The 15,028-nt window shown below is 40.0% G+C and overlaps 1 protein-coding gene across 29 annotated transcripts in view; it reads right to left on the bottom strand.

The window, feature by feature from the left end:
* The window catches only part of Btrc (beta-transducin repeat containing protein), a 169,656-nt gene that overhangs the window by 66,881 nt on the left and 87,747 nt on the right, over positions 1-15,028 (bottom strand). For 20 of the 29 annotated variants that reach the window (XM_030250714.1, XM_011247119.3, NM_001360124.1 and 17 more), the window contains one exon: positions 9,853-9,930. The exons of the other annotated variants lie outside the window; for them this stretch is intronic. In XM_030250714.1, coding sequence (XP_030106574.1) covers positions 9,853-9,930 — 78 coding nt within the window. The remainder of the gene's footprint in view (positions 1-9,852; positions 9,931-15,028) is intronic. 29 annotated transcript variants of the gene reach the window in all.

Genomic DNA, 15,028 nt, shown 5'->3' with positions numbered 1-15,028 from the left:
CACGGTGAGTGGCAGCTAAGAGGAGAAATTCACAGAGAAGAGAAGCATTGGGAAAAGAAGGTCTCAGAAAATACATTTAAATTCTCCTCAAATCCATGTTTAGCCCCCAAACAACATACATTAAGGGAGATGGAGAATTCCAATGGAAAGAACAGCTGGACAGGGAGGGATCTGAGCCAAGACTCCAGTCTGTGCCTTGAGAACAGGTAAGATTTGACTCCTACTTCATGAGCGAGTTAGAGACAGATGCAGGAAGGACCTGAGACACTGAGCAAGACCAGGAGCTGAGGCGAACAAAATGTTCTAGGTCCAAGGGATCTGATTTAGGCATAGGCTAAAACAGAAACACGCCCATCATTTTCAGATACAAGGCCAAGACTCCACAGTCACAGTATTTTAATCAGAGGCAGAATTCAGAGTTTGTACGATGAACCATTCACACATCCATCATATAACATAAAACTCACCATACTTGTACAACAGTCATGAAAAGGAATACAAAAAGTGGCTAACTTGGGATTAGCACTAAAGAGGTCTTTAATAATCATTTGTTCAATTAAACGATTAAATGAAAGATAATAATCACAATGAATAAACAGATGGGGATTTTCATTGGAGGAGGAAAAACCTAATGTGAGACAGCTATGGTTGTGTAAACCTCTTAAGTCAAGCCTGTAACTCCAGCTCAGGGGAACCTGAGGCCCTCTTCTGTCCTATACATTCAATCCATGGGCATACAGACAAACCAGTAGGTGCACGCATGCACGCACGCGAGTACACGTGCACGCGCACACACACACACACACACACACACACACACACACACACACACACACACACACACACACAATGTCAGATGAATCTGGAAATACTCAAAATGATGACCATGGGTAAAACTGACAGCTACAGAGGCTCTCAGGCAATCTGGAACAAACTGAATATTAAAATATATCTAAGGAGGCTGATGCAGGGAGATTGCTGAGAGTTTAGGCCACCAATGCGTGACTACACAGTGTATAGTAGGTAGCACAGTCTACAGAGTGAGACTTTTTCTGAAGGAAGAAGGGAAGAAGAGAAGGAGGGGATGTGCCAGGAGGGTTGTATTTGAAATCAGCCTTGAATACACAATGAGATGCTTGGTCAAAACAAATGTGAGCAGGAGCCTGCAATTCCGTGCAGAGGCAGAAGGATCAAGAGTTCAGTGCCTGAGATTCTGTCTTGAGAAATCACACCCAGGAGGCTGCAGAAATGGCTCAGTGGTTAAGAGCACATTCCACCTGTACAGAGGGCGATGATGGGTTCCCAGCCCCCACACTGTGTGCCTCACTGCTGTAACTCTAGCTCCATGGGATCCAAGGTCTGCTTATGACTTCCGCCGGTATTTGCATGGACATGAGTAAGCCCCAGACCTATGCACACTGACATAATTAAAAATAGAAACAAAATAAAAAATTTAAAAACTAACCAAAACCAAAGAAAACAAGTCAACAAATAGTAAATAGGGCACAGAAGTATAAATTGTTCAAAATTATCCAAAAAGCTGTACATGTTAAAGAGATTGAAACTGCTATAAAATTTTTCAGAAATTAAACTTATGATATAAATATTTTCACTAGTGAATTCTATTAAGTTTTGAGAAAGAACAGTAACCATACATAAATGCTTTCAAGACACAGAATAGGGCCACATTTCCAAACTCAGTTTACAAGACTAGCATAAGCCTAATACCAAACTCTACCAAAGTCACTATAAAGAAAGCTTCAGACCAATATCCCTTAAGTGCATAGAGAGAATGTTTTTGTTTGTTGAGATGTGGTTTCACTGTGTAGTTCTGGCTGTCCTAGAACTCATTCTGTAGACCAGGCTGGTCTCGAACTCAGAAATCTACCTGCCTCTGCCTCCAAAATGCTGGGATTAAAGGCTTGCGCCACCGCGTCTGGCAAGAAAAATTCTTAATAGAGTCAACTAAACTAGTAGCAGAATAAGGGAGCAGAGTTACAGATGACATTTTAGATTTTTAGAAGTGTTTAATTCAGGATTGGAAAGATGACTCAGCAGTTAAAAGTGCTCTTAGAGACTACTTGACTTCAGTTCCCAGTTCCCACCGTACTGGGAGACTCACAACTGCCTGTAAACTGCAGTTCTAAAGGTTCCAATTCCTCTTGTCTCTGACAGGACCTGTACTCGTGTGTACACACTTCCACAAGCGCATACATGCACATACTTATCTTTTTAAAAATCTTTAACTGAATTAAACACCTGCTTATAGATTTTTTTAAAATGGCTGGACGCCTGGGAATTAAAGGTAAACTGTTTAGTCTGGTAATGGCTATCTAGAGCCCCTAACTAGCACTGTGCTTGATGATCAGAGACTTAACACTAGCACTCCTGCCCCCATGTCACAAAACTGGGGACAAGGAAAAGATGTTCATCACATCGATTCAACATACTTTGAAGGTCAAAGTTATTAAAATAAAGCAAGAAAAAGACCAAAAGCAATCAAGAAAGAAGAAATCAGAGTCATAAAAACAAAGTCATAGGGGCTGTTATATAGCTTGATGGCTGACACATGCCAAGAAAAGGGAAAAGCTTAACCAAGTTTTAGAGGGAGACACTGAGATGGCTTGGTAGCTAACGGGGCTTGCCACCAAGCCTAACTACCAGAGCTCCAGTTCAAATCCTAAGAGGAGCCCAGGAGACAGGGTCCAGGCTGTCCTGGCATCTCCACAGGTGCACATAAACAAGTGCCTACAAATGAATTGTGTTAAGTTATGGAGGGAGCTGGATATGGTGCCTCATACCTGAAATGACAGACTGCAATGGCTGAGGCAGAGGGCTGTTTCAAGTTCAAGGCTAGCCTGAGCTTCAAGGTAAATCCCAGGCCAGCTAGGACCCTGTCTCAAAGAACAAAACAAAGAAACTCATGAGGGCTAGAGTGATTTATTTCATTCAAACCTCCCTCTCCTTCATGCCCGGGGGGAACATCAGGCAGAGTCAGAAGACCTCCTCCAGCAGAGAGCTGCTAGGGATATAGACTTGTTTTTTGACAATCCATCTGTAAAGTGGGTATGTGACTTTGCTTATCTTCCAGAAGCCTAAAATTTGTCAGTCTTTTGACCACTCCGTAGTAAAAAGCCTCAAACAATTCTTTATGACTATAAGATTCCTTCCACTTTGAATCAAACCAGTGAATATAATAGCTGCAGGCAAGGCAGGCTCTGTCCCCATGCAACATCTGAGAAGGTAGCTTCATTGCTGAACCAGAGGCAGAGTGTGCGTTGGAGTACTTTAATACGTTTTTATATTGCATATAAAGAACATAAGCATAAACCAGTAAGATGCCTGGCTGAAAACTACCTTCTTTGTGAAAGCAGGCTGTAATTCTGAACAAGTTTTCAATTTTCACACTGCTGCTAGGGTAAAACATTTTAAAGAGTTTAATTTTTTACAATGGATTCAATGACATGGGATTATCTAACAAAGTAATGGCTAATCAATAGAAGGTTTAGTTGTCAGGTGAAACATATAACACACTAAAAGGGATTGATTGCCAGGTCTCTCCTTATTTACTAGAAGGTATATATTTAAAATGACACAAACTTGTTACCAGGCTGCATTCTTTTAACCTTGCAAAAAGCTGTTTAAGAAATCTGTTCAACAGCCCTATAGCAAAACAAGATAAAGTATAATGAAAGTGTTTAGTGACTGGGGTACGGTAGGGAAACAGGGACCTTTAGATATACAGTAACAGCAAATCATGTCCCAAGCAAGAACATGGGCTGGAAAAATCAAAGTACCCAACAATTCCAGAGAGGCTGGCACTGGGCCTGCCGAGCGCCACCCAGATGGTGCGGCGTCCCGCTCAGGACACACAGCTCTAATGGAGTGGTTCCCAACTTTCTCATATTGTGGTGACCCCCAGCCATAAGATTATTTTTGCTGCTACTTCATAACTGTCATTTTGCTATTATTATGAACCATAATGCAAATATCTGATATGCAGGATCTCTGATATCCGACCCCTATGAAAGGCTTTCTAACTCCCACAGGGGCCACGAACCCCCACCGAGAACTGCTGCTCTGATTTCTTTCCATGGTGTTCAGAGGACAGATTTTTATTTTTTTTTTATAATGTGTGCAGCTGGGCACAATAGGAATTTTATCCCCCTTTCTTCTTTTTCTTTTTTAAAAATGGTACATCTAGATTAAGCATCGAACACAAAATGAATTGAGTCCATATGGACTCTGACCAGCATATAAGCTATTTCCTTTATAATTTATTCACAGTATCTCAACTCTCTATATGAAAATACACTTTTTATGGTCATTACAACCCAGGAGTTCAATAATATGTTTTCTACTAAGTCAGTGATTACACAATTTATCAAAGAATGATTACACTGAAATAAAAATAAAACAAAGCACTAACCCCCTATACGGTCTTCTTTCCTCAAAGTAATTTTAAGAAAGCTGGTTATTAAATTGCTTTTTTTTTGAAAAAGGGTTTTTGTAGCTAGACACAAATTGCTAGCCATGGTTTTTTTTTTTGTTTGTTTGTTTGTTCCCCCAGCCCCCTAAAAAAATGTTATTAGGCTCTGAAGAATCCAACAGACGTGGGAAGTTACAGAAAAAAACCACTTCATCAGATTCAGAAAGATCACTTTTGTCTTACTTAAGAGACCTACAATAATTACCTTTAGGATTTTTTACATAGACTATTTAAAATATGTACCATTTATTTATTTATTTCAAATGAGGTGCTTCTTCCAAAGTATTAAATAATGTCTACAAATGCAAAAGCATTTTTATAAATAGGTAATTAAAACAGATGACTAAAATTAAGTCAAGCTGCAAAACATTACCCAGAATGCACTGTGGTTAGTTTTTCTTTTTTTTTAATAAGCAAGCATCCCAGGCAGAATTTTTTTTTCTTTTTAATCCAAAGCCCAAAGCACTTCAGGAAGAAGAAAGAGGAGGTAGGAAGTTTCAAAGGGTAAAACATATATAATGAAACAATGCTGAACCCTAAAGTATTTACAAGAAGGTCCCTTAAGCATAGTTTGTCATGTTGCAATTACACCTTGCCTACTGCCAAGCCAAAGCGCTTACTATTGCCACTAGAGGGAGAAGTGTCTTAATAGAAAGCGAAGGAGGATAGGGAACCAGTTTCTTGAGCAATTATCAGAACAAAGCTCCCTTGGCTGTGTGTACCTTCTAATTACTCAGTACAATTAAAATGACTAACCTAAAACAAATACAAGAAAAAACTGCCTGCCTGATAGCAGGGACTTCATTAAACCTTTCCCCCTCATCAATCAAATCAGAAAGAAGAGAACACCGTCACACACGACACTGGAGCCGGGAAAGGAGGTGAATTCTGTGGGGTTCAATTCCTTTCATGCTTTTATAGAGAAGTGACTCCTGAAAAAGCAACATCAACAAACTGTCCTCCAAAGAACAGAGCCTGGCGACTTCTCCTCTTCTCCGTGGTGCCTGCCTGTGGCTTAGGAACTTCTGTGGCTGTTTTGTCAACAGACACTCTGATGTCACTTTCTGCACCTGTGCTGTGCATCTTCCGCCTACTTGCCCAACTGTAGAGGAGACAACGCCATCCCACTCTCCTTGGCTCTGTTAACGCTCTCCCTCCATGCTGATGTTTACAACAATGCAGGGATTTTTATCAGGGGAAAAGAAAATCTCAGGCAAGGAAAACAGTTACTTATTCCATCCAAAAGACGTATGTAGTTCCTTTTGTAAGGTCCAGTCATTAACAGAAGATGACAACAGAATCGTTTTTCTTTCCGCTGACAAATGTGACTTTTTTTTTCTTTTTCCAGCAGCATGCAAGGTGTTGAAGACCTGGCAGCTGTTACCTCCTGGGAGGAAGACACTTTTTATCCTCCCCTGACAGTTTAACTCCGTGGGTCAGCACCTCTACAGACTGCACGGTATCCTTGAAGAGGACTGAGGCCTGAATTACTGCTCCCTCCCTAATCAATGTAAACCCTCACTGCAGGTGAAGTCTCCATCTATAGAGGTGCACAGGGGAGGAAAATGTAACGCCCTGAGCCAGATGGTTTTTATCTTGTTTTTAGAGAATAAAGGAACAAGCTAACAAGGAGACAGCTACTTTGTTAGCTTCCTGGCCTCTCTCATGGCTTTGCATCCCCAGGGTTCCAGCTACACAAGAGAAAGAATACAGGAAAATGTAAACACGCAAAGAAATATAACTAGAGGGCTGGCAGCATGCTGCTTTCAAAGAGTTGAGAGCGCTCCACTCAATGCTTTATTTATCACTGCCCACGCTCTCAGGATGGTGAGTGCACACACATACACAAAGGGGGTGGAGGGCAGGAGAAGAATTAGGCAAAAGCCACAATTTACTCAATTACAGAGAAAGGGGGAGCTGACAGAGCCTATTAGCGCTAATGTGAGCAAAGAAGAGTTGCATGTGGCAATGCTACATTTTCAAACAGCAAAGAGGCCTCGCAAGTCCTTTGCCTCCATCACTCATGGTATAAAAACTATAAAAGAGAGACTGCGGTTTCCACACTTTAGGAGAATATAAGTAGAAAGGAAACTGTGTGTATATAGTATTTTTTTAAAGTTCACACCTAGTGCCAAATGATGACAAAAGGAGTTATATTTCTAGCCTTCTCCTTCACTAACTACTTTTGGTAATTTCTCCATTAAGTTTTGGAAGCGCTTTTATGGCAAAGTCTTCTTTTCTTTTGTGTTTTAAGAGGGGGTTTAAAGTAAAAGATTGCCATTATATCTGTTAAGTCACCAGTTAAACTATATGAGCATTGTGATAAGAAAAACATTATATTTAACAGATATAATTTTTACCTTGTGTTTGTTCTGTGAGTTGTTTTTCAAAGAATCTGCCCATTTTATCTAGCCAATTTTTGGCATAAAGTTATTTATATTTATATTGATATTCCATTATTCTTCTAATGTCTCTAAGAATTATAGCAATAACCCTTCTTTCAGCTCCTCCAATATTAAAATGGCTTTTCAAATTACCCATTTAGTAGCCATGTCCCAACAACAATGGCAATCCTTTGCCTGAGAATAATCTATATAAACTACAGTCTAGTTGTAACAATAATAGGTTGTTAGAATTCAAGTGAATTTTTTATATTTAAGGGTAAGAGATTCCTGAAAGCTTATCAGAAATATGTGCAGGTGAATTTCAACTTCAGAGATTGACCCCATGAAGCCACAGTCACTTTAGGCTGGCCTTGACATCCTTTTGTCTATAGATCTCGACACTAGACAAACAAAATAGCAAACGTTGTTTCCTTATTGTCAGATGCAACAGAGAAAAAGAGGAGTTTAAACAGCTTGTGTATTATGTACTACCTTAAAAAAAATCAGCAGCGGGGTAATCAAGTTCAGGGCGGTTGCGGACAGCTGCCCTGTGACCCGCTTCCATTGACCCCTGCTATTCATCACTCTTTCCCAAGATGGAGAGGGCAAGCTCCCAGGGAGTGACCACCACAATAGACAGACACAAGCCAACAGTAATCTGGTTCGAGCAAAAAACCAGATGGCGCTGCAATAAATTTACAAATCTGCATTCATGGGGCTGTTAAAACACCCAGAAGCTAAAAGGCTCTGAGGGCCCCAGGAGGATCGCCTACTTCCCCAATTCTAAAGGCTCCAAGAACACTGAGTTCATGCTCTTCACAAAGAGAATGGAGATAAAACCCTTTACAAAGAAGGGAGGGGGGAGCCTCATGACCTAATTAATCTCCAGAGCTTGGATCTCAACACTCAATGACAGATATTAGAAACATCATTCTGGAGGAATTGAGGGGGGGGGGGTGTAAATTAAAGAGGAAAGGGAGAAGCGAACCTGTTAAAACAGCAACGAGGAGAAAACATCAAATTTCTTTTAAGTACTGTACACAACAGATCTTCTTCCAAGTAGAAAATGATTCAATAATGTATGCATTTATTTTTAAAATGAATCAGATTAGTCCCATGTGTGACCTGCTGGTCCATCTGTATGTGCTGGACTTAATAGGCACGGTTTTCTCTCTTGCTTCAGTTTGAAGTATGAGAGAGATAAATTTAGTTTAATTTTCAACAGATCAGCCTATCCATTTTCCAAATGGACCATCTGGATCAGCCTATTAAAATTAATTTATAACTTTGCAGAGTGAAAATTCGTTTGTTAGCTTAAATAAAGTTGCCAAAACTTTTTGTTGTGTCATTGCTTTCTGACAGTCGCCTCTGTGCAGTGGACATAGCGCTTCCATCTCCAAGTTTACTTATGCAATATCGCTCTATTGATTTCGCATACAGATCTGGTGTCTATCTCCAAATAATTAAAACGAATCGTCTTGACATCAATTTGTTTGTTTTGAAAGCTTCCTGTATTGACTCAATTCTATTTAAAACAATTATTTTTATAAAAAAAAATTAGGAAACTGCCTATCTGAAAAGGAGTTAACATATAATAAATAAATAAATAATTGTGGCATGTTTTCATGTACTTTCTCTTTAGGATAAAGCTATGAAAACCAGACCCTAAGGCTGAAGTAGAAGTTCTTTGGAAATAGCAAGGTCAGAGTTCCAAATCAATGAGCAGCTCTGGTTAAGTCTAAGCTCTTCAAGCCTCCACTTGCTTCATCAGTAAACTGGAAACTGTATCATCACCTCTACCAGCTTGGCAGAGTTATCGCAGCATTAAATGAAATAAATAAATGCATTGTGGGTAGCCAACACAAACCACATCTCTGCTCTAAGTCCTAGAACGAAGGCCATAGACACAACCAACTAAAACTATCTGTACTGCTACCCATTTAATACAATCTTATACTAAAAATGATTAGGTAACAGTTATTTTCTACCTATAATAATTTAATCAATAAGCAATTTAGTGACTTGTTCTGTACCTTCACTGTCTAAAACACAGTGAAGGTATTACAGGATTTTACAGGTAGTGAGGACATTTTTTCATTCACTATTTTGGATATTTTAATGAAAAATAATAATTAAAAAAAAGGGGCCTGAACTTTCACAAGTTTACAAGTTACCTCTGGGGAGCAGGACACAGAGTCCTCAGGAAAAGGGCTTTATATGTATTTTTCTCTCCCCTATGTCTGTACTGTGCAAACATGTGAGCAAGGTCACCCACGTGTATGCACACATGTGGAGGCCCTCTCCTGGGACCCCTGTAATCCCTTCCCAATGCTGGTTTAGAAGTGGCCTGCCACACTGCGGGTCCTCGGGCTTCCAGGGCAAGCACGTTAGCACTGAACCAGTTCTCCAGTCCCACAAAGACGGCTCAAAGTCACCATCGATGGTAGACTTCACCTGGGATTGGGGAACTAAAGAAATCAGACAAACTCAAACAACGGAAAGCAGCTTTGTTCCAGTTCTGTTGTTGTTATTTAAATGGCTGACAAACCTTAGCCAGGAACGAGGTACAGGTGCATAACTCCAGCACTCAGGATGCAGAGGAGGAGGCTAGGATTCAAGTCTTCTAGCCTGGACTACTTAATGAAACCCTGTCTCAGAATTTTCTTATTAAAAATAAAATGTATAAATAATCCTTACTAGGAAATAAATATTAGTGTTAACTATTCCATGTCCATTCTATGAAGCACTTAAGGTCATCTTGCCTGAACAAGACCTCTTTACTTCAAATTAATTATTTAATATATATTCTGACTATTAAATAATGTTACCTGACTGAAATTGATGGCCAGGGCCAGACCAACTTCAGAACACAGGGCTCTTTATTTAAACTCCAATTTTTAAGAATGACAGTCAAGGGTTTCCTGTCTTTTGTTTTGTTTTTTAGAAGCTTTTTATTTTAAGTAAGACTGAATTTCATACCTGTCTAAGTGAATTCTTCTCTGGTATTATCTTCCTAGGGGGTTCGCCATTATTACAGTCTTCTCTCTCTGAGGAATTCTGTGAAAGAAAGTAAGCCTTAATTCAGTTCTCATTATCTTCAATCTTATTCTGTGGGAGTAAACTACATTACATTTCTAATTCTGTAAGCTAGAACACCATGTATGGTTATGCATTTGAAGATTTATATACATACAGACATACACACGTGTAAAGGAAACCATATGCCCATGTATATAAATTCAAGCTGGGATCTGGCTGGGAGGATTCTGTTGCTTTAACACTACTCAGAAGGATCACAGTGGCTAGAAGTCTAGTTTATCATACTTTGACACTGGGATGTTAAGAAAGTCCTAGGCTGTGTTGGGCGGTAGTGGCACACGCCTTTAATCCCAGAGCTTTGGAGGCAGAGGCAGGCAGATCTTTGCGTTTGAGGCCTGCTTGGTCTACAGAGCAAGTTCCAGCCACAGTTGTACCCCACACTTAGCTGATGGCAACTTGAATCATGATTATTACATTCACTTAAGTAATTAGTCTCCAACTATCTTAAATGTTGCTTGATACTGGTTTAGACTCTAAAAAAACCACAAAACTTTCTCTTTTCATCTCACATTTGATTTTTCTGTCTTACACAAAAACGAGCATAGTTCTTATTAACACAATTAGTGTTTAACCTGTACTTTGGGATTTTTTTGTCACTACCAGTTCAAATAGTAGCTACAAAATCCTAAAATGTCAACGGGATTTTTACATACTGAAGAGGAACAATTCACCTAAAAACAGATTCAAATGTGCTCAAAATTGGCTGAGCTTGGTAGTTTATAATTTTAATCCCAGCACTTGGAAGACAGGCAGGAGGATCTTTTGAGTTTCAAGTTTGAGGTCAGCCTGGTCTGCTAATGAGACCCTCGAAAACAAAAAATAAACCAAGGGCAACAAATGTTAGCCATTTGCAAAACAAACAGAAAATCCCAATTACATTTATTTGAATTATCTATTAAAAGTAACTGTTTATAGTTTACAGCTGACAAATTTGTTACATTATATAAAATCATTACTTTTCTCTTTTTTTTTTTTTTTTGTTTGTTTGTTTGGTTTTTTTTGGTTTTTCGAGACAGGGTTTCTCTGTATAGCCCTGGCTGTCCTGGAACTCACTCTGTAGACCAAGCTGGTCTCCAACTCAGAAATCCACCTGCCTCTGCCTCCCGAGTGCTGGGATTAAAGGTGTGCGCCACCACGCCTGGCTATTACTTTTCTAACTGGAGTTACTTTATTTTTAGATTCAGGATATATTTCTAACATATGAACTTATCTGGAAAATTTCCTAATGCCTAAAATTATATAATCACCACTGTGCTATAAATCAACATCTAAGATATTCAGTTTTGGAAGAAAAAAAGGAATACATTTGAAATCATGGGACAGGTTTACTGTTTAGCTTAGAGCCTCTGGGTGATTCTTGCCTGTGTCCGAGTTCCTCCTGAGTTTACTGACTCACAAGGAAGAGATGAGCTAACGCCTGTAAAGCACAGCAGATGAGGAAACGAGACACTGCTGTTGTGAGACAGGGCCGCACTATGCAGCCTTGGCTGGCCTACAACTCTCTGTCTCTGTCAGAGTGCTAGGATTAAAGGCTAGGTGCTATTGTTAAGAATTCTTAACAAGAAAAAGGAGTAAAAATCTGTAGACACTGTTAGAGCTATTTAGTGTTTTGTTTTAATAGGATAGCCAAAAATTTATTCTGGCCAAGTCATTGTTAAAAGAAAGCCAACCAAGAATGAAAAATTCAGCACAACTGTTAAATGGGACAGTAGCAACGCCAAGTGATTGGAATATAAGGGGCAAGGAACTGGTTACCACCCAATATTGAAGGAGACATGTGGAGTGTCAGTGAGTTAGAGATGAATAATCACTCCCAACTTGACAGTAACAAAGAATGATGAAATTGCCACATGAGCCTAATAGATCATCTGGGTGGTCCTTAGGAACCTCCCCACCAACACTCAGAAGAGTTCAGTGTCCAAGGACTTACTGTCCACGCTCTTAGTGAGACCGAATCCCAACAAGAAAGGTACCCAACTGCTCTACCCAACAAATTAAGTTACAGTCAAGAAACTCAAGAGGAACTAGTTGACACAGGCAAGCATCACCCAGAGGCTACTAAACTAGCAGACTACTAAAATAGCAGGTGCACTTTTTATAAATAGTAAAATTGTTACATAATTCTGACTGTATCGTCATAAGATACTAAGAAAAAATAGTAACTCTACAGTGAAGAAATCGGGCAAACAATGCACTGGTCTCTTGGTCTAGAGAGATGGCTTTGCAGAAGCATTTCCTGAAGGCCAGGGTTCAATCCCCAGCATCCACACGGCAGCTCACAATAGTCTGTAGCTTCAGTTCCAGAGGATCTGATGCCCTCTACCAACCTCCATAGGCACCAGGCACACACATGGTGCACTGACAGACATGCAGACAAAACACCTGCACACATACAAATGAAAAAGTTAAAATAAACGAACATATTTAGGATGAACAAATCACCTTTGAAGTTAGTTTCCTAAACCCAAACAGGAAAACATCTACTCTGGATGGCTAAGTGGCAAAAGTGCTTACCATGCAAGCATAGAGATCTAAGTTTGGATCCCCAAAGTTCATGTGCAGCTTCTCTAACCTCAGCATTCCTGCTGCACAAGAGGCAGACAAGCCTGTGGGCCAGCTAGCCTGTCAGACACAGGAATGAACAAGACATCCTGTCTGCAGCATGGTGGGAGGTGGGTGACGGCCACACATAAGTGCAGTGGTCATGTGTACCTGTGTGCGGGCACACCCCCACCTACTCATTAAGGTGACAGACTAACCTGAAATGCAGGAAATCCTATAAAAGTAACTATCCTTAATTCAACAACAACAACAACAACAACGTCAGTCATAGAGTAGATGAGTAATAGTTCCTTCGTAAAGGGAAACCAGAGACGACTAATTTTAATATGTGATCAGAGATTTTTTCCCCCCATAAAGGCGAATATTGAACAACTGGGGGGAAATCTAAGTAAAACCTTGTAGATATGCTAATATTAAATTCAATGTTTTGCAACATTCATTCTTCCTTATGTGAAGACATGGATTTGGGGGGGGGGGTATATAGCTTTGTACCTGTAACACAGTCAAGCTCTGACAAGTTTACCACTCCCTCAAATCTTTACAGTCAATCTTCTCCCCACTGAAAATCAGTTATTTTGTTTTAGCTCAATTATTTTGTCTTTTCCAAAATGCCATATAATGCACTCAGGTAACATGAGCATTTGAATCTATTCTTTTTCCTTGCTCATCAAAACAGTTTTGAGATTTACTCGGTTTTTTTTTTTTTTTGATTTGTTTATTCATTATATGTAACTACACTGTAGCTGTCTTCAGACACCCCAGAAGAGGGCATCAGATCTCATTATGGGTGGTTGTGAGCCACCATGTGGTTGCTGGGAATTGAACTCAGGACCTTTGGAAGAGCAGTCAGTGCTCCTATCTGCTGAGCCATCTCTCCAGCCCTCAGGTTATGATTATATAAATTATTATTTCCTTTTCTGGTCCCCTCATTTTAGACACAGTTTCACACTGTGGCTCACACAGCTTGGTCTGAACTCACAGCACCCCTTGGATTCCCACGTGCTACAGTAATAGAAATGAGCCACCATGCTCCTTCTTTTTATTGCCAAGTACCAATCTACGATAGGGATACGTCCATCTCTTTACACATTTCATTTCCTGCTTTTGATCTTACATTATGTAGTAAATCTTTAGCTTTCAAATGGTTCAGAAAAAAGCATGTCAGTGTGAGTGTGTATGCACGGAGATAACGAGAACGTGGCGGCATGAGCACTTGGTACTTGTGTGTAAAGAATATAAGGGGATGATTTGTACTGTTCTGTCAGAAAGGAAACACGAGGCTGTTGTTGTCTGTTGTAACTCACGTGTTCCAGCCTGGTCCCTAGTTGGTGCACTGCTCTTGGGAGGTTACTACCCCTAGGTGGAAGAGACATGGCTTAGCAGTGGTGGGTCATTGAAGGTGGGCTCAGCAATCTTATACCTAAGATCTCTGTTTCCCGCCTCTCTTCACAATGTGACCATCCACCACATGTTCCTGATGCCAGAGACTAAGTGTCCTCAGGCTCCCTTGCTTCCTGGACATGATGGACTCTAAACTGTGATCCAAAATAAAGGCCTCCTCAACTCAGCTGCTTCCTTCTGCCAGTTATTCTGTCAAAGTGAGGAGAAAAACAATACAGAGGCCTAACCTGAAGAAAATACAGAAATAAGAAGCAGGGTGAGAGGGGAGCTGTTAGTCAAAACTTTTGGGAAGAAAATCCCCAAAAATTAACTGAGACTTTTTTTATTCCTCTTGAGACAGGGTCTCGTGTAGCCCATCTCTACTGGCACTGGCTTTGTAGCCGAGGATAACCTTAATTCTGATCCTCTGCTCTCTACTGCCCCAGTGCTTGGATATGGTCATATATACCCGCATATATACCCGCAAATATGGATATAGTCATATATACCCGCAAATATGACTTTACATGGTCCCAGGAATCAAATACAGGGCTTCGTGCATTCAGTACACAGTCTAGAAACTTACTTCTTCAGTACCCGAAACTTACATCCTGTCACAAAACCCTAAGCAAATATGACTGCTGAGGATAATTTATTTCCAACAGCCAGAACACCTCATTACAGAAAACAATAGGTTCAATGTGTTTGTAGTCCTTGAGCAAAAACTCCCTGAAAAAAAAAATCTGTGAATAGGACTTTGAAAAAGATTCTAGAGCCAGTAAGTAAGATGTTGTCAAAGATACAGACACTGACTGCCTGATAACCTGAGTCCATCCTTAGGGCCCACACTGTGGAGGGTGAGAACTGACTCTCCCAGGTTGTCATATCACACATACACATACACACACACACACACACACACACACACAGAGGGGTGGGATTAAAAAACAAAATTTAAAAAATTCTATATAGCTTTTTACCTTTTATATTAACACCAAAAGTATTTTTTCCACCTTAGGTAAATTGCTTACAATTAAAACGAGATGCAGTTTTTGCTTAAGTTTAATTTTTTTGGGTGTGTTTTTTTTTTTTTTTTGAAACAGGGTCTCAGATA

This window comes from Mus musculus, chromosome 19, assembly GCF_000001635.26.
Source record: "Mus musculus strain C57BL/6J chromosome 19, GRCm38.p6 C57BL/6J".
Taxonomy (NCBI): Eukaryota; Metazoa; Chordata; class Mammalia; order Rodentia; family Muridae; genus Mus; species Mus musculus.
This window is presented reverse-complemented; position numbering and strand designations above follow the sequence as displayed.